At 45.4% G+C, this 23,682-nt stretch overlaps 1 protein-coding gene across 9 annotated transcripts in view; it reads left to right on the top strand.

Annotated features, from left to right (window-relative positions):
• Fhod3 (formin homology 2 domain containing 3) overlaps positions 1–23,682 on the top strand; it is a 400,629-nt gene that overhangs the window by 344,953 nt on the left and 31,994 nt on the right. For all 9 annotated transcript variants that reach the window (XM_034518100.2, XM_034518098.2, XM_076912886.1 and 6 more), the window contains 3 exons: positions 7,747–8,025; positions 12,531–13,408; positions 23,507–23,665. In XM_034518100.2, the coding sequence (XP_034373991.1) occupies positions 7,747–8,025; positions 12,531–13,408; positions 23,507–23,665 (1,316 nt within the window). The remainder of the gene's footprint in view (positions 1–7,746; positions 8,026–12,530; positions 13,409–23,506; positions 23,666–23,682) is intronic.

Genomic DNA, 23,682 nt, shown 5'->3' with positions numbered 1-23,682 from the left:
TGATTTTATACTTCGGGGACATTTGGCTGTGTCTATGGGCATCTTCATTTGTCACAGTGGTGGGAAGGTTGTGGGGGTGATGTTAAGGTTCTTTAGTGAGAAGAAATCAGAGGGCTATGAATCCTATAATGTGCAGGAATACTTACCCGTGTCAAGGAATTGTTTGGCCCTAAATGTCCAAAGTACTGGAGCTGAGAAAGCCTGCTTTAGATAAATCTTCACAAACAGCCCAGCAAGAGCTGGCCGAACACCAAAGGCAAAGTCTAAAGAATTTTCAAAGTTGTGAGTCTTTTCTCCAGGGACCTTTCTCAGATTTATGTGATTAAATCTCAAGTCTCAAGTTGATGGTGTTAGTTATAAGCTCTAAACTGGGGAGGTCCCTGGAATTTGTGCTGTTTGAGCAGCTATTATAGAACTGGCTGGCCCCGTCCATGGTTTCATAAGACCTGCCTAAAAACCAAGTTCTGGCAGAGCCATCAAGACACTATCAGACTAAAACTGATTGAAGCCACCCCGAGATTGACTGAATCTAGATGTTATAAGTAGACATTGGACTCTGCTTCTGGGGATATTAATGAAAGCAGCCATTGATACATCCCTGCCCACTGTATGTTGTTGGTTTCCAGAAATATGTACATATTATTTCTTTGTAGCTCCTTCACCTTCCACACAGCAGAACCTGTGATTAGGACATGGGGCAGGTTGATCTAGGTTAGAGACCCAGCATCATCCCGTGCGTGCGCTCTGCCTGTCAGTGAGATCCAGCAGGAAGACAGTGGTCGAGACTCGGGAGAGATGTTTAGAGAAAGGCTGCTTGCAGAGGTGTGGGGAGGAAAGAGAGCCATCAGAGGCGGTCAAGGAAGCAGCTAGGGAAAATAGGAAATGGTTTTACTGCTAGGCTGGCAGGACTGTGGTGAGTGATTGGCACTCACTAAGAGCCATAAACAGGAGAAGAAACCTCAGGACAGAAAGGGTTACTGGCAACCGATGCAAGCCAGCCAGGTACATGGGGCACTGGTATAACTTTTCTAGTCTCTCCCTGCTTGCCAGCTCTAGAAATGGAGCTGGGGGCAGCCTGGCAAAGATGAGTGCTCCTGTATTCAGCTCATTGTGTAGTCTTGGCCAAGCTGCTTATCCAAAGATGCATTCTCACTTCTTACATGGGGACATGAATCTTTACTTCATAGTGTGGATGGGGAAATTTAAAAGGGTGACATTAATAAGCTTCCTAGAACAACCTGTGGGTGGGATGGATGCTTAATACATAGTAACTTTTGCTTTTGACTTCAGGCTAAGTGGGGCCCAACATGCAGCAGAGGTCTTGGAGACCCCATGAGGAGGTGGGGTTGAGCTTTTGAGGGCTCTTCTCAGCAGCCTTTGGAACTCAGGAGGAGCTAGTGCCGCGCTTGGGTCTTTCCTTCCTTCCCTTGTTTCTCCTCCACTTCTGTGGTGTACATTATGGCATAGCCTTTTGTACCCACAGAATAAGGAACAATGCACCCCCATCTCTCTCTAGTTTCTCATGTCCATGGGACTCTTGGCTCCCCAATCTCCCTTGCTTCTGTAATGTCTGTTTCTCTGGTGTAGAACGATCCTTGAAGGTTAGTGATATGGGTCAGTGGATAGAGAGGCTTACTGCACAAGTCTGATGATCTGAGTTTGATCCCTGGGACCTATTCGTAAAATGCGGAAGGAGAGAGCTAACTCCACCAAGTTCACCGACCTACACACACACACTCTGTGCCAGGCATGCATATGTATTCAGACACAAAACTCAACAGTGAACAAAACTAAAAGAGGGATCCATTGAGTGATGCCCAGGGGCCTTGTGGCACCAGCATCCCCCTTTCCCATTATTTCTTCCACTTTGTATAAATGGTACATTCTTTAACAAAGTTTAAGGTTCCCCCCCCCTTCCCTATATCCTTCCTTCCAACCTTGAAATCTGTTTTCAGCCCTCAGAATCAGGTCAGCGTGCTTCTGGCCAAGCACATTTTTCTAGTCTTTCCTAAGTGTGTCCTGGCATTGCTGAGTTGCGTCTGTCTGCTCGGGCTGCAGTCCAGTGAGACACATTCAGTTTTGGACTCCTTGGATGCCATCAGCCCCTCCCTGCCATCTTCCCCTGTCACTCCTGCCTGATGGATCCTGCTGGAGAAAGTGAGCCTGCCTAGCAGGTCTTATAGTCCCCTCCTCCTGCACAGCTCTTGAGATACAGGCAGAGCTGCATGTTCTCCTTCCAACCAGGATGTGATAGCAAGTGCACAGTGCCTGGCAGCTCTAGCCTTGGGTGCCTGCTTTATTATGGCTGGTGCCAAGGTCAGAGTAGGACCCTTATGAGTACAGGCTAAAGAGGTAACACCTGACCCTTCTGCCCTGGCATAATGGCCTACTGTGATGTCCCAGCCTTGTGTGCATGTCTTGAGTTTCTTTCTCTCTCTCTCTCTTTTTTTTTTCTACCTTATTTTTTGAGATAGAGCCTCTCATAGAACCTGGAGCTCACTGATTCAGCAAGGCTGGCTAGTCAGACAGTTGTAGAGATCTACCTGTCTCTGTCTTCCCAGCACTGCCTTACAGCTGTGCAATGCTTTTTTATGTGCGTGTTGAAGATGTGGAGTCAGGTTCTCATGTTTGTGCAGCAAGCATTTTACTATCTGAGCCGACCCCCATAGGCACCCCTCTCTCAACATGGTCTTGTGAAATCAGTCTAGCCTCTAATTCACTATATAGCTTAGGATTACTTCCAATGTCTTATTCCCCTGCCTCTACCCCTCAATTGCTAGGATTCTAGGTATATATCATGACATCCAGTTTTAATGTGGTGTTAAGGATGGAGTCCAGGACTTTGTGCATGCTAGGCAAATGCTCTACCAACATAATTATACATCCCAGCCCCTTGCTTTGGCTGCCTTGGGGTTATCACAGAGCCATTCCCATGGAGGGGCCAGGAAGATCTCAGCAACCATTTTATACAAAATGCCCAGGAAGTATAGCTCAAAGGGTATTGACAGTCCCTGTTCCCCCCAAAACTCAACATAGTCCTTCCCGCAGCAGATCTCTATGCAGGAAACTGTCCCAGTGTCCAGGGACTCAGTCCCTTACCTGTCTTGGGTACTTAGTTCTGGAATCTTATTTGCAGTCCTCTCCTATAGAGGTGCCTTGGCTGACATTTGCTTCTTTCTACCCAGTCTCATCATCTGCAGGGGTTACTTCCTGACTATTCCATCCGGATTAGAGCTTCACCCTTAACTTACAGGCAAGGCCAGCTGTTCCAACAGGAAGAGTGTTTGGCCTGACATAGGCATAGCCAGGGGGCTCTTAAATAGCCAACAACTAAATGTGTTTGCTTTCTACCTGAAGTACCCATCACTGCCCCTCAGGGTAGAGTCCCAGATGCATTTCTAAGTACACAAGACCAATAGCCCTTGCCCTAGGTGGCTGACCATTTCCCTCTGCACTGAGCAGAACCTCACTGAACATCTTTGACTCCTCCCAGATAGCACGCACTCCAGGTTTCTGCATGTCCTCTTCTACCTGCTTAGTGCATTCTCACCACCAAAAATGTCCTTTTGATATAGGGGCTTACACTTGCCTTCTGGACCTCATAAAAGCACCTTGCTACCCCATCCCCAGGTACCAGCTTCCCAGCATACCTCTTTCCCAGTGCACTGTGCTATTGACATCAAAACATGCAGGATGTTGTTAGCTGTTTTATATTGGTGTAGTAAGAGCTTAATGGCTGGCATTGTGCTGTGCCTGTGGGACAGTACGGATCATGTGCCTTGCCATGCAGGATTTTAGGATCTCTTCTCTCTGGCCCTGTGCAGATTTCATTGGTGTCAGAGTACAACTGATTGGTCATCAGTGTATTTGCCACCACTGACATCACTGTTGGACTAGAGAAATTCTTGTTAACTACTGAGACTAGTAGTAGCTTGGAGGTAAAAAAAACAAAAAAACAAAAAAACGCTGTTTTCACCCCAGGTGTTGAGGAAAACGTTCATTTCCTGCAGACTTCAGTGCTTCCTCTATGGTCCAAAGCCTCTGGGGTGGAGGATACTTCCCCTGTCTATCTGCAGGGCAAGAGGCCCTTCATAGGAAACATATCCCACAAAGAATGTCTGTGTGTATGGAGGTGTCAGTAAGAGAAGCCCTGATCAAAGAGAAAACAAAGAAGAGAAAGAACATTGTGAGATTTGCTACAGTGTCTCTGGTTCTTCATAGGGGCCTCCTTTAGATTGATGGGGAGTGACAGGAACTTTGTGATGCAGTACTAGTTCCTGAGTCCGATGTGGCCTCTCATGAAAGAAGAGATGTGGTCCTTCAGAAACTTTGCCCCAGCTGTGGTAGAGAAGGGTCTACCATGAGCCTGCCGCTCACACCAGATGTGCCTGTCATCTTATCCAGTGTCCCCCTGCGGGGGCCTGTCCACACAACACCCTGATCGTTGCAGATAGGGCTTTATATTTTGTGCCTTATTGTGTGGTGTGGTAAGCTTCTGAAGGCAGAGGGCGACAAGGTTGGGCATCACCACTGGTTTATTACACGCTCACAGGAACAAGCCTCCATTCCTGTTTGCTGCCTTGATTCTTAATCCCTTGTTTGCTTTGTCCCACTTGCATGTATATGACCAGCACTTAATATGCTCATAAATTGGTCAGGACAGCCCCACGTGCCACAGCTTTATAGTCAGACCCTGTGGATACTGAGGCATGTGTTCTAGGCAGAATGTGACTTTGAAGATGACTATTTCCATACAGATCATGAGAAACACACCCCCTACCACCACCACCACCACCAGGATTTGGAATCATATATTAGTGGCCCTGGTTCCATGCAGCTTAGGTTCTGGCATATTTGGATGGCATTGTCTTGTTTCTTCCCAAGAGTGTGTGGCTCATTCAGAGCTATCACATCTATTAACACATCTGTCCAGACAACCCTTGGCCAACCAGGAACTGCATGGCTGTCTGAGTCCTGTGAATTAAATGGGATGAAACAGCACAGTTGGTCCAAGCCAACTGCAGTCAAGCAGCCGGCAGCCATGCATATTCCCTCTCCTTTGCTGAGTCTCCAGGGGCTGGTAGGATGTCCCGGCTCACCCTGTGAGGGACAGAGCCACAGGACGACACCATTGTCCAGGTTCCCCCACATGCTTGCCATGAATGCCCAAGTGCATGCCACATGCTAGGCTGTTGCAAGCACATTTTCATTTTGATGTGGCTATTCTGAAGTCAGCGTGCGTGTACACATATGCTTTCTGTCAGCCCCATCATGATACCACCATTGCTCATGTTCCACGTCTGCCAGGCTTGTAAAACTCACAGAGGGTTGTATCATCTCTTTACTAAACAGCATATCATCAAATGAAAAAGAAATCAGCACTGAGATTCCCCTACACCCAAAAGGACTTCTCCAAAGGGCATACTCATTTTCCCATAAACAAAAGCCTCGGTTTTGCTTTTGAAGGACAGTGCACAGCATGCCTGTTCTCAGGCATGTGAACTCAAAGGGATGTGGCTTTTTGCCGCCTTCTGCTGTTATCAGACCTGACATCTTTGGGGAAAGCCTCTGGGCTCTGCACCAGGCTCCTGTGATAGGTTAGAGACCTCCAGGGATGAATGCATGAGAGATCATTCAGGCCGGAGGAGAGTACACACTATGCCACCCCCAATTCTTGCCTGAAGGGCACTGTGGGGTCCACACAGTATATTTTCTCTGGTGGCTGCAAAGTGCCCAGAATTAAAAAAAAAAAGTCTACAGTTCTTCCCTTTTCTACCCTTCCTCTGCCCTTTCCATCCTTCCTCTCCCTAGGCACCCTTCTGCTCTATTCTCAGAAGGACACAGGGCACAGGGATGGGATGCTGTCTCCAATGACTCCTGGCAGAATGACTTCTTGCTGAGAAATTGATGATGGTTGGGCCTCTGCCCAGTGAGAGCTGTTTTCCTCCTTGTGGTAAAGGCAGAGCTTGGCTCACTGATAGGCTAAGAGGCCAGGCCTGCATACCCTATCTCTCCCCAACCCTGAAGGCAGCAGTATGCTCCAGAGGGAGGGGGTGGGGGAGAAAAAACAAGCAAATGAACTGCCTGATCCACTTGTTTTATGGGATCTGGATAGATCTCTTCTAGTTCCTGCCTGAATGTCTTCATCAACTTGAGTGTGAGGGTGTGTATGTGTGAGTGTGTGTGTGTGTGCGCACACATACACTCAGGACTTGAGCACATATTCTCTAGGCACTGGCAGAATCCTAACCCTTAGCCTCTTCAGCCCAGGGCAGTTGCTGTCAGGAGTGGCCCAGCCTCATCTGGCCTATCCAGATGGCGTTTGGCTGAAAGTTTTGTATTCTCAATCATTCTGTTACTTGTCCAAAGTTCTTAGCTGAGAGCTTTGCTCAGCAAAACCAGGCATGAGGCAGACAGAACCGTTTCACTGCACCCTGGACCAGCACATGACGGGGAGTGTGAGCATTTTACCTTGGCACTAGCAGTGTGTTTCTAGTCTCTGATGCCTTACAAATAGGCCTCTGCCCATGAGTGGTCCTTTTATTTAAGGTTGTTTTGTTTTGTTTTGTTTTATGGTGGTGGTGGTGGTGGTGGCTGTTTTTTATTCAGAGTCTGACTGTGTAGCATAGGTTGATATGGAGATCACTATGTGGCCCTGCTAGTCACAGATACTCACTGGTCTTCTTGCCTTCACTTCTGAAGTGCTAGGATTTACAAGCATAAGCCATCCTACCTAGTACTTTAAAACATTTCAACTTTATGAGTATGAATATTTAGCCTGCATGTATATGTGTGCACCATACACATACCTCTTGGAGCTCCTGAAACTATGTCTACAGATGGTATGAGCCACCATGGTGGAGACTGGGACTTGAACCCAGGTCCTATGAAAGATCAACAAGTGCTTTTACCCACCCAGCCACCTTTCCAGCCCAATACTTTAAAACATATTTGTTATGAAGCAGAGTTGAAGTTTATTAAAAAGAGGGGTGGGGCTATAGATTTAAACATAGGCTTGAAGGGAGAAGAAAGACACTCATGAAAAGGACAATTGTGCACACAAGATTGTAGGCATGAGCTTCTCCAAAGTGAGACACAAGTGATTCCTTGAAGGGCTAACTTCATGCCACTGGGCAAGCAGTATCTTAGCATCTGATCCCAGGGGGATCAGCCTGCCTGGGCTAGCCTCCAATGTCAGAATGCTTTGAACTGCAGCTTGAAGGTCAGCTTGATTTACTGTGGGTTTTGCTGTTTCCCCCACAGAGACACTGCATTCATTTTATGCTGCTGCATAAGAAATGGCCCAAAACATCACCACTGAGAACAGTTCCTGCATGTTGTCTTGCATTTTCCTAGCATGGCTCAGCTGGGTTCCTGTGGCCAGCTGGGCTCTGATCAGAAGACCTGGGAGGACTCATCCTTTGACTTACTCCGTGTTACTTTGCACTTGTAGATCGGGTCCATGTTCACTAGTGGCTGCCAGCCAGGGTTCACTGTCAGCTTCTAGAGGCTACCTATATTGGTACCACATGGCCCGTTCCATCTGCAATGCTAAAGTAGACTTCCATGTCACCTGCACAGTATTGTTCATAGCAACAGATCATTAGTTCAATAACCACAGAACAGGAATGACTCTTGGGGGGCTACTTTTAGACCTTTCCTAGAGGAATCAAACCAAATTTTGGGTGTCCCCTACCCTCCAGAAAAATCTGTTCTTAATATAATCTCTACTCTTGTCTCCATCAGTAAGTGGTAAGGACCACAAGCCTGAACTGGAGGTGGAAGCTGGGCAGGGTGCTGATGAAGCCAGCCAGGACATAGCATCTGCCCACAGTGAAGCAGAGAGCCAAGAAGAGCCGGTGCTGGAGATAGAGCCTGAGGAAAGAGCTTCCCTGAGTGAAAAGGAGAGGCAAAACGAAGAGGTGAATGAGAGGGACAACTGCTCGGCCTCCAGCATCTCGTCTTCCAGCAGCACCTTGGAGAGGGAAGAGAAGGAAGACAAACTGTCTGAAGACAGACCGACTGGTAAATGGCACCCCTTCTCCACATGCAGAGCCTCTGCTGTTTTAGAGCCTGGCCATAGGCTACCTCACCAAGGTGACCTGTGGGAACTGCTCACTCCCTCAGCTGTGTCACCTGTCCCACGGGGCCAGCCAACCAGCAGCTTCCCACTAGAGCTCGGGCTCTGTGTCCTCCTGTGCCGAGGGATCTCTTTGATCCACAGGTGGTGAAGAGAGTCCAGATGGTAGGATTGTGCTGAGGAGCGAGCTGTGGGAAAGAGACCACTAGTTTCCCTTTATTGGTTTCAATGTCGATAATGCCAAACTTGGCACATTCCAGTTTCTGCTTGAAGTTTAGAGACAGGTCATGATGTCATCTATTTCTTTAGAAGTCTTGTTTGAGGAAAGTATATAAAAACTACAGCCAGAATAGATATATGAAACAAATTGAATTAGTACTTGTAAAGCAGCATGGTTCACAGTGCATGGAGGTGAGGTTGACATACATACAGGACCATACAGGACCAGCACATACAGGTTTTAGGTAGTTGTACACATTGTATTAGGCCCACTGTTAAATGTAACCTATGTGGTTTTTCTTCTGTAACTCTCTTTTCAGTGTTACCCCTGGAATCCGTTCAATTCAGTTACGACTGGGAACTTTACAGTTAGGGACCAAGCAGGATATTAGGTTATATACCTAGACCCTAAGGATCTCATTGGGGTTTTAGTGACTTGGCTCAAAGGGTTATTCATACCACCGTGACAACATTGGGTTTGGTTTTTCTATGCATGACTTGTAAGCCATCAAGATAATACAAACCAGCATTCCTTACAGAGGAGGAATGGACCATGCTTTAGCCTTCATTGAACCATATACCAGAGCACACACTCAATCCCAATGCCCCCCTTGCCATTTTGAACCCTGACCCAGGCACTATTTAGTCTCCATAGTTACAACATTGAGAATGCAGTTTCTGAAGCCCAGAAGAGTTAGTGAATAAATAAATTAATGAACGTATGCCCTCTCCCAACATATCTGTCAATGACTTAGTCTTAAATTGTTATTGCGTATGTCTTTCCCAATTAGAACACACTACTGAATTTGATTTTTCATATTACTTATCACCAAGATATAACAAGAAAGGAATCAAAGACCATTAGTTTATATCTTAGAAATTACTGCACTAAAAATCTTGTGCCTGTTTTGAATACGCATGAACTAAGAAGTACTACTTCGTTTTCTCCAAGTATTAGACGTATTCCTCCAAATTCTAGATGTATTCCTCAATTTTAACAGACTTGTGATCACAAGGTAAGTTCTTGGTAACTTTGGTCCTAACTGATTTCTGTGCACTTTGAATAGTGTTATGGTTGTTACTCAGTTTTGGGCTCAGCGGATCAAGTTGAATTAGGAAAACTGAACTAGGGAACAAAACCTTCTTGGGTCTGAGATTGCAACTTTCTTCCAAAAAAGGACAACTTTGGAAAAATGGAGCCTCTGAGCTCCCAGAAACTTACTATTCATTTTCCATGAAGAGCAAGTGGGATCCGAGTGTATAGATGTAGAAACTGAAGCTTCTGGTGACTTTTCTGCTTTACTCTAGGATTGTAAAGAGAATTAGTTCAATCCTGGGAACTTACTGGCTCCTAAAATTCCACACTGTTCACAGTGTCTAACAGCAGAGTCAGGGCAGCTCTGTCAGAACAGCTTTTTCTGTTCCTCATGAAGTCCTAGAGACATTGCATTCCTATAGCTACTGTGTCTCTTACTAAGGCGTGAATTTGTAGTGACACAAAGTAAAGCTTGAAAGAGCTCCAGTTCATCGCAGGTGCCTTTGGTTTTGTTTTGTGTGTTCAGCCCTGAGCATGGTAATTATCATATTTTGCTATATGTCACTTGACGGCCAGCAGAACGAGAGCTGGGAATGTCTGTCTTGCTTGCTGTGAGCCCCCACTTCCTAGCTGTGTGCCTAGAACACAGTTGGCCCAGAGGCTGCTGAGGTTAAGTATGAAGGTTGAAACATAGTTGCCACGCCATTTAACAATGTAGTCCCTGTAGAAGAAACGCCCCAGGTGCTTTGAAAAGCACAGAGGCCATGGAGTGCGGCGGCTGTAGCACACTTACATTACTAAATCAGAACTAGTAGACTGGGATAATTTGGAGGAGTTTATTGTAAAACCCAGAGCCCACTAAGGAGGAAACTGTGTAAAGTCATGCACTTTACAACACTATTTGAGACTCAGGGTGAATTAAAATGACGATGATGACACAACCCACTGGAGACCAAGGGGAGAGAAACCATGGGAATAAATTTAAAAAGCAAATAAATAACACATTTAAGCCCTGATGCTTCAATTATTAATTTACATTAAAAGACAGATTAGCGATGGATGGCTTTCTAAAAGCACAACAATTATACCTATGCAATTTTTTCCAATTTTTTTTCACGAACTATATTCAAATCAAGCTTTTCCCTCCCTCCTCTCAGATCTCTTCACTTCCTCACTCACCTGACTCCATGCCTTTTCTTTTTTCTCTTTAGAAAAAAGAACAGGCAAACAAAAAGACTCTCCAACCCCCCCCCCAAACAAAACAACAATACAACATAAGAAACACACACACCACCCCACAAAAACACAAAATCAGAAACTATACTATATAAGCAAAAGATCAACAAGACAAAAAATACCCAAACTAAGCAATATGAGACTAAACGTCTATAAAAATATCATTAACTCTTTTCAAGCACACTGACAGAGGAAATGAAAAGTTTAGAAGCCTTATTATGTAATATATAATATATTACAAATATGTACATTATATTAATTAATAATTATATAATATAATAATAAAATGTAGACATAACTTATATTAATATCAAATAAAGTAGACTACAGTGCAGAGGAAGTTGCCAAGGACAAGAGAGACAATAAATAATGTACAAAATATACACAAGAATTAAAAGAGTAAAGAGTTAGGCAAGAAGACCAGCATCTTCAAAATAACCACCCTGTTGTGTTGTCATAATAAGAAAAGCCAGTATCTCCCTAACAATGGAGAAAGAATGTGACTGTCTCTTGGGAAAGACCACTATCTACTATCAAAGCAGACTCCCTGCTTACAAGGAGAGCTGTGCAGGGATGGAGCAAGTGGGATAAGAGGAAGAGGCTGGGATCTGGCTATGGGGTGAGGGGGATGGTCTGTCAGCAGGATGCCTGGCTCTACTGCCTGTGGAGGATCACAAAGCAGGTGTCAAGGACTGGAACTGGTGCCAGGGTGGAGGAAGCTGCCATCAAGGGACAGAAAACCACTCCAGAAGGAAGTGTGGGGCTGCAAGACCCACTCATGAATTGTCTTTAAAGCTCTGAGAGTAGGGTGAGTGGGGGCTGAGAGAGTGAGTGAGAGATGCAGTTTGAGGACAGGTAGAGGTCAAAAGGTGAGGAAGAGGCAGACAGAAAGAGGGAAACAGACCCGGTGAGTGTGAAGGCTGGAATGGAACACTAGGGGACGCTGAATCTCAGTGGCCGCCTGGAAAGAACAGTTGAGAAGGGCTGGGGTAAGCAGAAGCTCCTTTCTCTGGGCCTTGCAAAGGAGAGAAATGAGAGTAGTGAATGAAACAACGTTTAGAAGCAGTATCCGGATCCTCCTTAAAGGGGAGGGTCAGAAGCTGGGAGTGAGGTGGCCATGTAAGCAGAGTCAGGAGAGGCTTTAAGATGGGGGAAAGTTCACCTGTATTTCAGTGCTACAGAAGAGGCCTGGGTGTAGGAGGGGCAGAAAGGTCTCAGTAGGAGGGGCAAAAAAGTGCTGGTGAGAGGCCCAAGAAACTGGGCAGAGGATTGCAGAGAATTACCCTGTGGTTTCCTAATACACAAATAGAGTGGTTGCTCCTAAGGGACAGTTGTGGACAGCCAGAGGAGGAAGGCTGTGACTGAGTTCTCATGGAGGTAGGAGGCTGGAAGCTGAATGGCAAAGCTCTTTGGACCTCATCTGTTAAACTGGTAAACTGCAGAAGCAAGACCGCCCAGAGGATGAGCTGTGCAGGCAAGTGAAAGGGAAGAGGGGGCATGGGGTGATCGCTTCAAAGAAAGGAGAGGAGACTTCTAGGTAGCATCAAGGCCCCTTGAGACAAAACTATTAACCTGAGCTGATAGCACAGTTGGGATGTAGAGTCAGGGGACAGATGTCCCTCTAGCATTTGCCCGGGACTAGGGGGGCACTTCCTGCCTTCCCTAGTCCAGCTAGGACAGATGTCCCTTTCCTTCTGTATGTGATTTTGCCCTCCTGCTATGGGAGGAGGAGAGGGAAGGAGTTACGTAGTGCAGGTAGGAGCCAGGAGTGCTGCCGGTTAGAGGACTCTGAAGGCCTGGACTGACTCCTCAGCCGTGATCATCTGTTCGAGTGCCTTATCTCAGTGTTTTCCTTGGAGCTACTCCTTCGTGTCCACCTGTTTTCGTACATAACTGGTTTTCTTGTGGGATGCAGACCCCTTAAGACTTTCTTAACGATTCCTTCCCATGTCCTTTCAGGATTGTGGTCCACCAGCCTTCAGGATGTGGGTGTAAATGGACAGTGTGGTGACATCCTTACCAGCAAAAGGTTCATGCTGGACATGCTGTATGCCCATAACAGGAAGTCCACAGAAGATGAGGAGAAAGGTGATGGTGAGCCTGGGAGGTCTGTGCAGGAGATGGAGGCAGTGGCCAGCCTCGCCGCCAGAATATCCACTCTGCAGGCCAGCTCTCAGGCCCCAGAGGAGAGCATCAAGAGAGTGGACATTGGCTGTTTGGACAACCGGGGAAGTGTGAAGGCATTTGCTGAGAAATTCAACAGTGGAGAAGTAGGGAGAGGTTCTGTGTCTCCTGATGCAGACTCTCATGACAAGGTCCCGGATACACCACCAGCACAGCTGAAGACTGAGTCTGATTACATCTGGGACCAGCTCATGGCCAATCCAAGGGAGCTCAGAATCCAAGACATGGATTTCACAGACCTAGGGGAGGAGGATGATATTGATGTTCTGGATGTGGATCTTGGCCATCGGGAAGCCCCAGGGCCACCCCCTCCACCTCCTCCCACCTTCCTGGGTTTGCCACCCCCGCCCCCTCCACCCCTATTGGACAGTGTGCCTCCCCCACCAGTCCCCGGTAATTTATTGGCTTCTCCTATGTTCAACACTCCTCAGGGCTTAGGGTGGTCCCAGGTACCCAGGGGTCAGCCAGCATTCACCAAGAAAAAGAAGACGATCCGACTGTTCTGGAATGAAGTCCGGCCCTTTGAGTGGCCAAGTAAGAACAATCGCCGGTGCAGGGAATTCCTGTGGTCAAAACTGGAACCCATTAAGGTGGACACTTCCAGACTAGAGCACCTCTTTGAGTCCAAGTCTAAGGAGCTGTCTGTCACCAAGGTAGGCTGGGCCCTGGCATGGTTCTTGCTTAGGAGAGGAGAGCAGGATAGATCGGTTCTTGATGAAACATCCTAACTTGTTGCTTTGGCTATTTGGAAAGCAGTCTACTGGGACTAAAAAGTCTAAGTTTTCAGATAATATTCCTTGGATCCGTGCTATGTCAGAATGCACAGTAGCACACCAGACAACCCAGGAAAAGAAGCATAAAGGCTAATCCTGGATGGCTGGATGGAGCCCAGGAGTAATGTCAGTCCACGCCAGAGGAACTGAGCCTGCTCACTTAGCAGGTTCACTGAGCGTGCTCATCTGCTGTCTCCTCAAGTGAAGGAACATAGTAGCACTTTGGACTTAGCTGTAGCCACTCAGTGCTTTTCCAGAGGCAGTAATTCAGTCTCTGGACAATTTGGTATGAGCTGACATACCAAAACTATCTAGATATTCAGTGATGACATATTTGCATCCCTAGAAGAATTATATATGCATTTAGGTTTCTTATTTTCTTAAATGCATGAGAACCTGCAGGCATCCCTATTGCAGGATTGTTAACATGGACATTACATAGAATTATGCATGGGAAACACTATAAAATGAATGGATATAACACCATGGTCTGCAAATTCTGATACAGAAATGCGTGACAGGTTGTATTTCCACTGATGCGTGCTTTAATAATGCCTCTATTTTATATCTCAACCCACAAATGTCTAATTCAGGATATAGTGGACTTTTTTGTTTTTTCAAAGGCTAGAAGCTATCTTCTCATCTAGGGATGAGGGGCATGAGAAAGTGCTCTATAAAGTCTGATGCAGACAAGTGTGCCCAACCTGATGACACTGCAGCACAGCTCATCTAAATAGCTTATTCCTGAGAACCGTGCAGCCGAGTCACAGGAACAACTGCAAAAGTCTCTAATGTTTTGCAGAAGTTTTTGAGTTTATGTTGGGTCAGATTCATATCCAGTGGGACAGGCTGGAAGGCATGTAAGAGCCAATGACTCTGAGCCCATCCTATCCCCCAGCTGATTTAACCTCTTGTCATCATCGGAGCTGAGTATAAAGTTGCCTGAGTCTGGTTCTCAGACTTAGGAGTCACGTACCAGTTCTAAAGACAAAACAATGTGTAGCATCCTCAGGGAGTGAACATGTGCGTGTGTTTCTAAGAGGAGGCGCCATGGCTGTTGAGCGATGCTGAGGGGCCAGCTGGTTAGTCTTCTTTTAAATCCATGTCGAGATCCTTAAACTTCTTGACCCCCTTTGCTAACTGGTGTTTATTCCAGTGTCTATTTCTGCCCAGGCTCAGAGAGGATACTGATTTCCTGCCTCAGAAATCTCCTTAAGTCAGAATTAAAGCTTCTTTTCTTTAAGATCTGAACGACTGAGCTTTAATGTAAATTATCACATCTTGTCAGTCCTGTTCTCTTGTTAAAGTGGGTCCAGGTCTTGTTCTTTCTAGAATGTAACCTGCAGGAATGAAACATTGAACACCTACTCTCAGTGTTCCCATATCCTGATATTTTCCAGGGTGATGCCATATAGTGCTTAGGTGCCCATATGTCCTCTTCTTCATACAGCCAGCCTGGCATTGTGGGAAGACCAGCTGAAAGTTAGGTCATGACCCATCTCATACACTACCCTGGACTCACTGACCCAATTGGTATCTTTCCCTCTCCCTCTCCCTCTCTGCCCCTCCTCTTTCCTTGCTTCCTCCTTTCCTTCCTCATGCACTCATTTGGCTAGCTGTGCTTCTGGCTTCCTGTAGCTGCTCACACCCTGGAGGTTGCTGGGTGAGGCTGCCTGTGGCCTCAGGACTCAGAATAAAGAGGGAGGCAGGTTGGTAGTGGAGGCATGTTTAACTTCCTTTATAGTAAAATTAAGTTGCCATGAGAAGACTTAAAGTGACTGTTACTTTACCCATCTCCCTCTTCTCTCAGTTTCACTGTGGTTGACATGGTTGGGGATAAGCTATTGGCTTCCATCCTCTCAGTGCCCAGGGTTCTATTCTTACCTGTAGTAAGTGAGCATCTCTCAAGATAGTATAAAGCCTTGCTAATGGCTAAATGTTTCCATGTTTGGTAAAGCAGGGACATAAGGGAATAGTCAGTCATCCACATTGATGAGTTCAGCATCTTAAGATTGCATCAGCTGCAGATGGAACCCATTTTTTAAAAAATGTGTATTTGTGCTGAACATTTATAGAATGTTTCCTTGTCCTTATTTCTAAAACAATACAACAGCTAGTACATGGCATTTGTATTATGCTAGGTAATATTAATAATCTAGAGATGATTTAGAATACTCTAGCAGATTTTAAAAGTTATGTACAAAATATGTAAAAATCCACTTATGTAAGGAATTTGTGAATTATTGTACTCTCTGGTGGTCCTGTAACTAATCCCCTAGGGACACTGAGAGACAATGAAACTGAAACATTTATTAAATTGTTTCCAGAGTGTTCTGCAATGAAACTTAGGAGCATATACCTTTGAGGGTTTTTTTTGTTGTTGTGATGTTTGGTTGTCTTTAAAAAAATTTTTTTTTTTATTTTAGGAAACATGAGCCAGAGCTAAGTTCCAAAATATTATAAGGGGTGAAAATGCAAATTAATATTATAGCATCACCACCTTGGAGAGATGGATCCCGTTTGTATATGTTACCAATTCCGATATAACTAATTCCACGTCTGGTTTTGATCCCTGACTGTGATTTTCATACAACACAGCTGTAAACAGCCACTTTCGAACTCTGGCTCACAAGAAGTTTTTTATTAAACACAATAGTCTCCAACAAAAATGAAATCAACTTCACAAGACAGCATGAAACAAAGGGAGCTGCTTTTAGTTTCTATTGGAAAACTAACACCAGACCAAAATGATGGTGTATGGCTGTGATTATCCAGTCATGCCCACCCCAAAGATGCACTTGTGAGAGCCAGTGCCAGGGTGGGGGGACCACTTAATAATCACGAGAAGAGCAAAAAGATGCCTTTACTTTCTGGTTTCTTTTCAAAAATAGTTTGCGAAACAGAACCCACTCTTCTGACTTGGCAGCAAATGTGTGTATATATATATAGCTTTTTATAGGATGTTTCTCATTGTGTTGTGTGGAGACAGAAACTCTGGGTTAAGCCTTACTGTGTATTTCTGCTGCTGCTCTGAGATGTGGTGATGTATGCTCAAGTGATTCCAGAGAAGTACTTCAGGGCAGAGAGTCCCCAGAGCATGTGGAGGTGACATGAGGAGCCCTGTGAAATGGCCTTCCCAATTCTTATGTCCAATGAGGGGCTGAAAATCCCTTTACTCTCAATGGGCACCTTCTTCATACCCCAGTTAACTACCAGACCAAGATAAGTGTGGAGAAAGCAGGAGAGTGACAAGGGGAGGACTCTGTTTTGCTCTCGGGGACATTATGGTTACTTGGGCTTATTTGGGGAAGGGTCTCAGATGGCTTTGGTGACAATTTGTTTAGCTTTGTATGCTATCTATTTTTCCGTTGCTGCAACAAAACATAATCAAAACAAGTTATTCAAGGAAGAGTTTATTTGGGCTTACAGTTCCAGAGAAGGTTCGAATCCATGACAGCAAAGTGAAGAGATGCAGCAGGATTAAGAAGCTGGGGGCTCACATCTTGGACTGCCAGCACAAAGCAGGAGCTAACTAGGAATGGTTAACTCCCGACACACCTCCTCTAGCAAGGCCACAGCTCCTAAACTTTCCCAAATGGTACCACTAACTATGAACTAAGGATTCAATGCCTGACATTCTCTTTTAAACTACCACACTCTGTTCAAAAAATACAGATTTAATTGGCCAGGGTATGAGCCTCAACCTGGGTGATTTTGCTGGTTTTGTTGTTTCCCTATATAGCACTAGCAGGCCTGGAATTTTACTGTGTTGACCAGGCTGGTTTCAACTTTGCAGTTGACATTCATGGCTATTTTTCTTCATGTTGGGATTATGGGTCCACACACCTGCCCAAGCCTAGGCTGGGTGATTTTTAAGTATTTTAGAGTATTTTTAGTATTTTTAAAGTATTTTAGAGTATAGATCCAGAGTTTGTTAAGTGTCTACTTTAAAGTGACACATAAACACAGCCTCCTGACCACCTTCCACAGTGACACCCTGATCTGGCCTCTTCCCTGGAGAAGAGATAAAGGTGTCTGCACTTCCAGATGTGTCTTCACATCTGCGATATGAGAGAGTTTGTTATATTTTTTCATAACACACGAAAACCCAGATTCTACCTAGGGATTAGAAACACAACTTTTTACTTCTGTGCTGCTACTACCGTGGGTAACAGAGTCTCGCTATGTCCTCTGCTTATGGCGATAGGAAAACACAGGATGTCCAATGTCCAATTGGTATCAGCTATCAGAGTCTCAAAAACATGAAAAGTTTATACCTTTCCCCCTTAATAATAAGGCAAGCCTGTTCTGGAGTAGAATAATTTTTTCTTTCATTCCCTCCCCCATTCATTTTTTAAAGACAGAGTCTTATTATATAAGCCCTAACTGGCTTCAAACTCAAAATAACCACCCTCCCCCCACCTCAGCTTTCTGAGTACTGGGATTAAAGGCATGTACCACCATGCCAACCAAAGTTTTTATTTTTAACTAAAGATTTTTTTGCCTTTATGTAGACTAAGCTTTTTGTTTGTTTGTTTTGCTAGAAAGCTTTGCTATGTGTTCATGACTCTCATGGAAAGACTAGAAAAATCCTAGCGTTCTCATCCTTGCTACATCTGTATCATTGCCACATGTAACCTTGTTAACTGTCAGTTTCTCAAGAGAAAGTATTGAAAATATCCCATAGCGTCATTCTTGGCCGGAATGGGCAGGGAATCAGCAGGCATGATTTACCATTTCTAGAATGGCCAGGCAAAACCAGACCCAGACCCAGGGTCTCCAGTACCCGCTGCCAGGCAGCTCATGCAGAAGCCAGTTGCCTTTCATGGAAGTGCTCTCAGATTCGGCAGCCTTCTCCAAGATTTAGGGAGTTCTCCAAAGACTTCATATCCTTAGATGGGTTTCTATTTTCAATCCCAGTACCTTCTGGGGTGACAAGTTTAGTGTTTTCACTGTTTCACTTTTTAAACATTTTGATCCTCTGTTCCTAATAAAATTATTCTTTAAAACTTCAAGAGGGCGATCCCAAGACATAGCTCAGTATTGCAGCATTTGCCTAACGTATGCAAGGCCCTGGGTTCTATCCCCAGCAAGGGGAAGACACAAATCAAAGAGGTGATCTGTATGTGTCAGCATCTTAGCAAATGTTAAGCTTAATGAAAACTCTCTACTGATTATAAATGTCTTTCTGACATTTCTCATTGCTGCCTGAATCTTCATCCTTCTGCCTTCTGAAGCCAAATGGCTCAGAGAGGGCCTTTTTCTTTCCCCAGGCTGTTGGCTGAAGTCAGGGTGCGATCACACATCTGCATGTGGCCTCACATTCTCTGTAACTATTGAGAGTCAAGTTTGAGTCCTTACCTGCAGCTTCTGAAACCTTTGTTTTTAGGGATATTGGTTTGATCTACTCTCAAACACAGTATTTACATCTCTAGCTCAGGAAGCATTAGTCATCCGTGTTTCCACGAACCACCCGGTTCAGCTAAGCCTAAGCATGGCTTAGCTGCTCCAGAGACTTGCATTTATCTGTGTACTCTTTAGCCTCGGGGAAGCATTGGACATTCAGGCTTCTGGTTCTCCATCTGACTCTAGGGCTGTTGGTACCAGTCATGGCCCAGGCTTGAGCCTAAGCAGTTATCAGTCTGCTCAAGCTGCTGCCTCTTTTGCACTTGTGTGCTGCGTTGAAGGCTCATTCTAAAGACATTCAGCTCTGTCTTCCTATACAAACGCTCACCTGAGAGAATGGGGATGATGAACTCTCCTGTTTTCCTTCCTGACCCTTCTCTCTATGAGGTCTCTGGTCCCCAGGGCATATAGGGTAACCCCCCATTCTCTTTCGTCCATCTTGGCTGTTGAGATACCTCATCCTTTCTCTGCAGCATTCTTGGTCAAGTGCATAAGAAATTAATGAAAAGCCTTGCATGGCATCCAGGCCTGAGGCATGTCTCCAGAGATTGTCTTGGGACCTGAAGGTGGTAAGAGGTGCAAGATAGACTCTCAAAGGAGGAACTCTGTTTAATAGGCTTCATGGAACTCAAATAGCTGATGACTTCTCAAGATCTCTCCCTTCTTAAATAAAAAAGTCCCCTTCTCCCTTGAACTTGTCTGGACGTAGTAGTTGGGAAAGAAGCTTGTTTCAACACAGCCTGCAGCTACTTCCCTCACAGGGCTGCATACCTACGACACTAAAGCAGATCCACAGTAGAGATAGCCCTGTTTGTGTGTTCGGCTGGCCCATAGTTAAACACTCTATGCCCGGAGACTTGGATGGCAGGTACTTTGTCCCAGCATTCCTCCCATCCTGACCATTCTTGAAAGTCACTGAAGAGGAGGGCAGAGGTTGGCTGTCTTTAACCTTTAGTGCAACAGCTAAGACCGAAACCATCCTTCCCATGGCCCAGAGCTGACCAATGGCATTGGAGGCCTCCTGGCCCTCCAGAGGGTATGTCCTTTTCACGCTTACATGAAAAGTTCTCGTTTGGGAACTAGGCACCTACAAGCTACTCTGGAAGTGGAATATCAAGGAGCATTGATAAGTAAGCCCACAAAGGCAAGCAGCCAACTGGAAAAGAAACTGTTAGTGCCCAAATGTGGATGCATGTCTGTTATCCCAGCCCTCAGGATAGGATACTGAGGGACTTTAAAGGATTATGGGTTGGAAGCTAGCCTGTGCAACAGAGTAAATTAGGCGACTATCTAGAGAAATCCTGTCTGTAAAACTAAAACAGAGTAAACAAAACAGACTGTTGGGAGAACTAGGCTGGGACCCTAGCCTCTCCTGCCTGTGTTCAGGGTTTGATCTCATGCCCCATTGATGTCTTGAGACTGCTGTTGGTAGAAGTAGACACAAACCATGCAACAGTCAGAATTGAAGGTCTCCTTGGGTGTGGCCCTGGTCTTTCTCCTCTGTGCCCCTGTCCCTGCTTTCTCCTTGACCTTTCTCCTCAGAAGGTCAGCATTAGTGGATCTCCCACAGGCTTGCTGCTCGCTCTTTCTGTTCGTCTTGACTTTGACTTCATTTCCTGTTCTGGTTACACACTAATGGTCACTCCTTCATGTCAGACATTGTTTCTGAGACTTTAGTCTTAGTGAGAGTGACCAGGGCTGCACTGTGAGAGTCTTTCCCATGTTGCTATGCTGCAGTGCTCTTCTGCCTGTGCTGTCTCAGGGCATCAGCTGACTGGGGGACACACAGAGCTCTATGACTCTCAGAAACAGATTAGCAGTGCTTAACAAAAGAGTATTGGCAGCTGGAGCAGTGGCTCAGCAGTTAAAGGCACTTGTTGCTCTTTCAGAGGACCTGGGTTCAGTTCCCAGCACCCACATGATGGCTCAAGACCATCTGTAACTCCAGTTCCAGGGAATCCAGTGCCCTCTTCTGACATCCAAAGATATCAGGCATACACATGATAGATCGACATACATCTAGGTAAAACACTCATACAGATAAATAAATACATGTAAAAAAAATTAAAAATATTGACTTTTAAAATGCACATGATCTTTTATTAACTTTAGAATAGATTGTTTTTTCCATCTTAAAACAAATTGTTTTAGTCAGGGTTTGTATTTCTACACAAACATCATGACCACAAAGCAAGTTGGGGAGGAAAGGGTTTATTCAGCTTACACTTCCACATTGCTGTTCATCACCAAAGGAAGTCAGGACTGGAACTCAAGCAGGTCAGGAAGCAGGAGCTGATGCAGAGGCCATGGAGGGATGTTACTTACTGGCTTGTCTCCTCTGGCTTGCTCAGCTTGCTTTCTTATGAACCTAAGACTACCAGCCCAGGGATGGTACCACCCACAATGACCCCCCACCCCCCATCACTAATTGAGAAAGTGCCTTACAGCTGGATCTCCTGGAGGCATTTCCTCAAGGGAGGCTCCTTTCTCTATAACTCCAGTTTTCATCAAGTTGACACACAAAACCAGACAGTACACAAATCTTTTGATAGAATTATTATTATTGTTAAGACAGATTGTATTAGAGTTCTCTAATAGAACAGAACTGGTAAGATGAAATGTACTCCCACTGCCCCCTCCCCAGGCTGGGATATTCTCAGTTGATTTCTTCATAAAGAAGTCTAAGTATATTTATTCCCAGACATGTATTTAAGGACCTAAAATAAAATTGTAGCAGTTGAGTTGGGAGGGCCTAGGGAAGCAGCCTGATTCTCCAGGGTAGCCCACAGCTCTAGTGTTATCTCCTGGGCTCAAGCGGCTTCAACACAGCCATTCAGAGAGTACTTATCTGCAGGGTGTGGTCAGAGCTCCTCCCCCATGCTACTCATCCTGAACAACTCCCAGCCTAAGCAGAATGGCTTATCTCCTGACTTTCTCCCTGGGGCCTGGCAGCATCCCAGATACTCTTAAGGCCCAGTTGAAGAGTCAGTTCTTGCAGACCTGACCTTTTCAGCAGGTAACACTGGTCTGCTGTTGGAATCCTTGCTCAGTGAGCACACACCATCACTGGGTGGTTTTCTTTAAGAGAATCACCCTACCTTCTTCATCTTTGCCACCGTAAGAGTGTTCCGTGATTCAAACCAGCCATCCTCCCAGATGCCTTTGCATCAAGGGGAACCTGAGCAGTTGTAGAGGCTGAACCAGTCTCCTCCCACTTCCCTCCCACTGCTACCTACATATAACTTCCTGACAGCTGAAGGGAAAAGCAGACATAATTGTGTCCTAGCTCTGGAGGTGACAAATGTTGGCTTGGCTCCTTACATCCTGTGTTTATCTGTTGGGGCAGCCATATGGCATACCAAACACCAGGCTGGAGAAATGGTTCCATTTGTTGTTCTCCTAGATGACTGTAGTTCAATTCCCAGCATGCACGCAGAGGCTCACAGTAACTCCAGTTCTGGGGGATCTCGTGCCCTCTTCTTAACTCCACATGTACCAGGCTTGCATAGAGTACACAAACATATATATAGGCATACCATTCATACACATAAATAAATAAATAAATATAATTATTTAAAAAAATCATATACCCAGTGGCTTAAACAACAGAGGCTATGGAGTTCAAGATCAAGATGCTAGCCAAGTTAATTCTGCCAAGGGCTTTCTTCCTGCCTTTCAGCCGGCTTCCTTTTTGCTGGGTCCCTGTAAGAACACCAATTCCATTGTGTTCTCTTTGGAAATAAGGAGACCAACAACTGAATTTGGAAGGGATACAAACATTGAGTTGTAAAGGCTTACAAATTGAGTTCTAGGATGAGGAAGGCCCAGGGTCTGCCTCTGAGAGACACTCATGCCATCGCAAAAGCTACAACCCAGAGTTCTGTGAGGATGCCAGAACACCTCCAGTTATCTGTTCTCTTTGGTGTCTGTGCCTATCTTGTCACTCATCCCTTTTTAAGGGCACATGCCTTTTCTTTTCTCTTACTTAGGAGGCCCCACTTTGTCCTGCAGCAGGCAGCTATATTATGGTTAAGCATACATAAAACATGGAGGCACTCTAGTTCTAAGGTTGCAGGGCATTTGAATAGTGATGGCCCTAGAAAGATCCATGAACCTAAGGGTTGACACGCCAGCTACTCTAAATGTCCTCACCAGCCTGTCTCCTCAGCCTGGGTATTCACTGCTATAGGGACACTGTATACACTAAGCCAACCAAGACACATCCTAACACCTCACAGCACATAAGAAAGAAACTCTAACAGACTGCAGGGGGAGGTTACAGGTTTTGCTGTTGCACACACACACACACACAAAATGTTTCCTGTTGAAGGATAATCAATATTATTTTGTAATGTGTCTGACTTGTGAAGTTCCATTACTGAATCAAGTTTGGAGGCTACTGAGTACCTAAGCCTCGATCTATCTCCGTCTTCCCCACATTCTCTCTCCTGTGCTGAGTGGCAGCCAGTTCTTCCCTGACCTGAATCTGGGCCGTTTGCTCTTACCTCTAAATAAGGAGTGAAAACCAGGATGACATATTAATCTTTTGATTTTTCTTGTTTTATCACCAAGAAAACAGCTGCAGATGGTAAAAGGCAGGAGATCATTGTTCTGGATTCGAAGAGGAGCAACGCCATCAACATCGGCCTGACCGTGCTGCCCCCTCCAAGGACAATTAAGATAGCCATTTTGAACTTTGATGAGTATGCCTTAAACAAAGAAGGGATCGAGGTAAGGCAAGTTCTACA

The sequence above is a fragment of the Arvicanthis niloticus genome, chromosome 14 (genome assembly GCF_011762505.2).
Source record: "Arvicanthis niloticus isolate mArvNil1 chromosome 14, mArvNil1.pat.X, whole genome shotgun sequence".
Taxonomy (NCBI): Eukaryota; Metazoa; Chordata; class Mammalia; order Rodentia; family Muridae; genus Arvicanthis; species Arvicanthis niloticus.
Note: the sequence above shows the minus strand (reverse complement) of the source record. Positions and strands in the feature narration are given on the sequence as shown.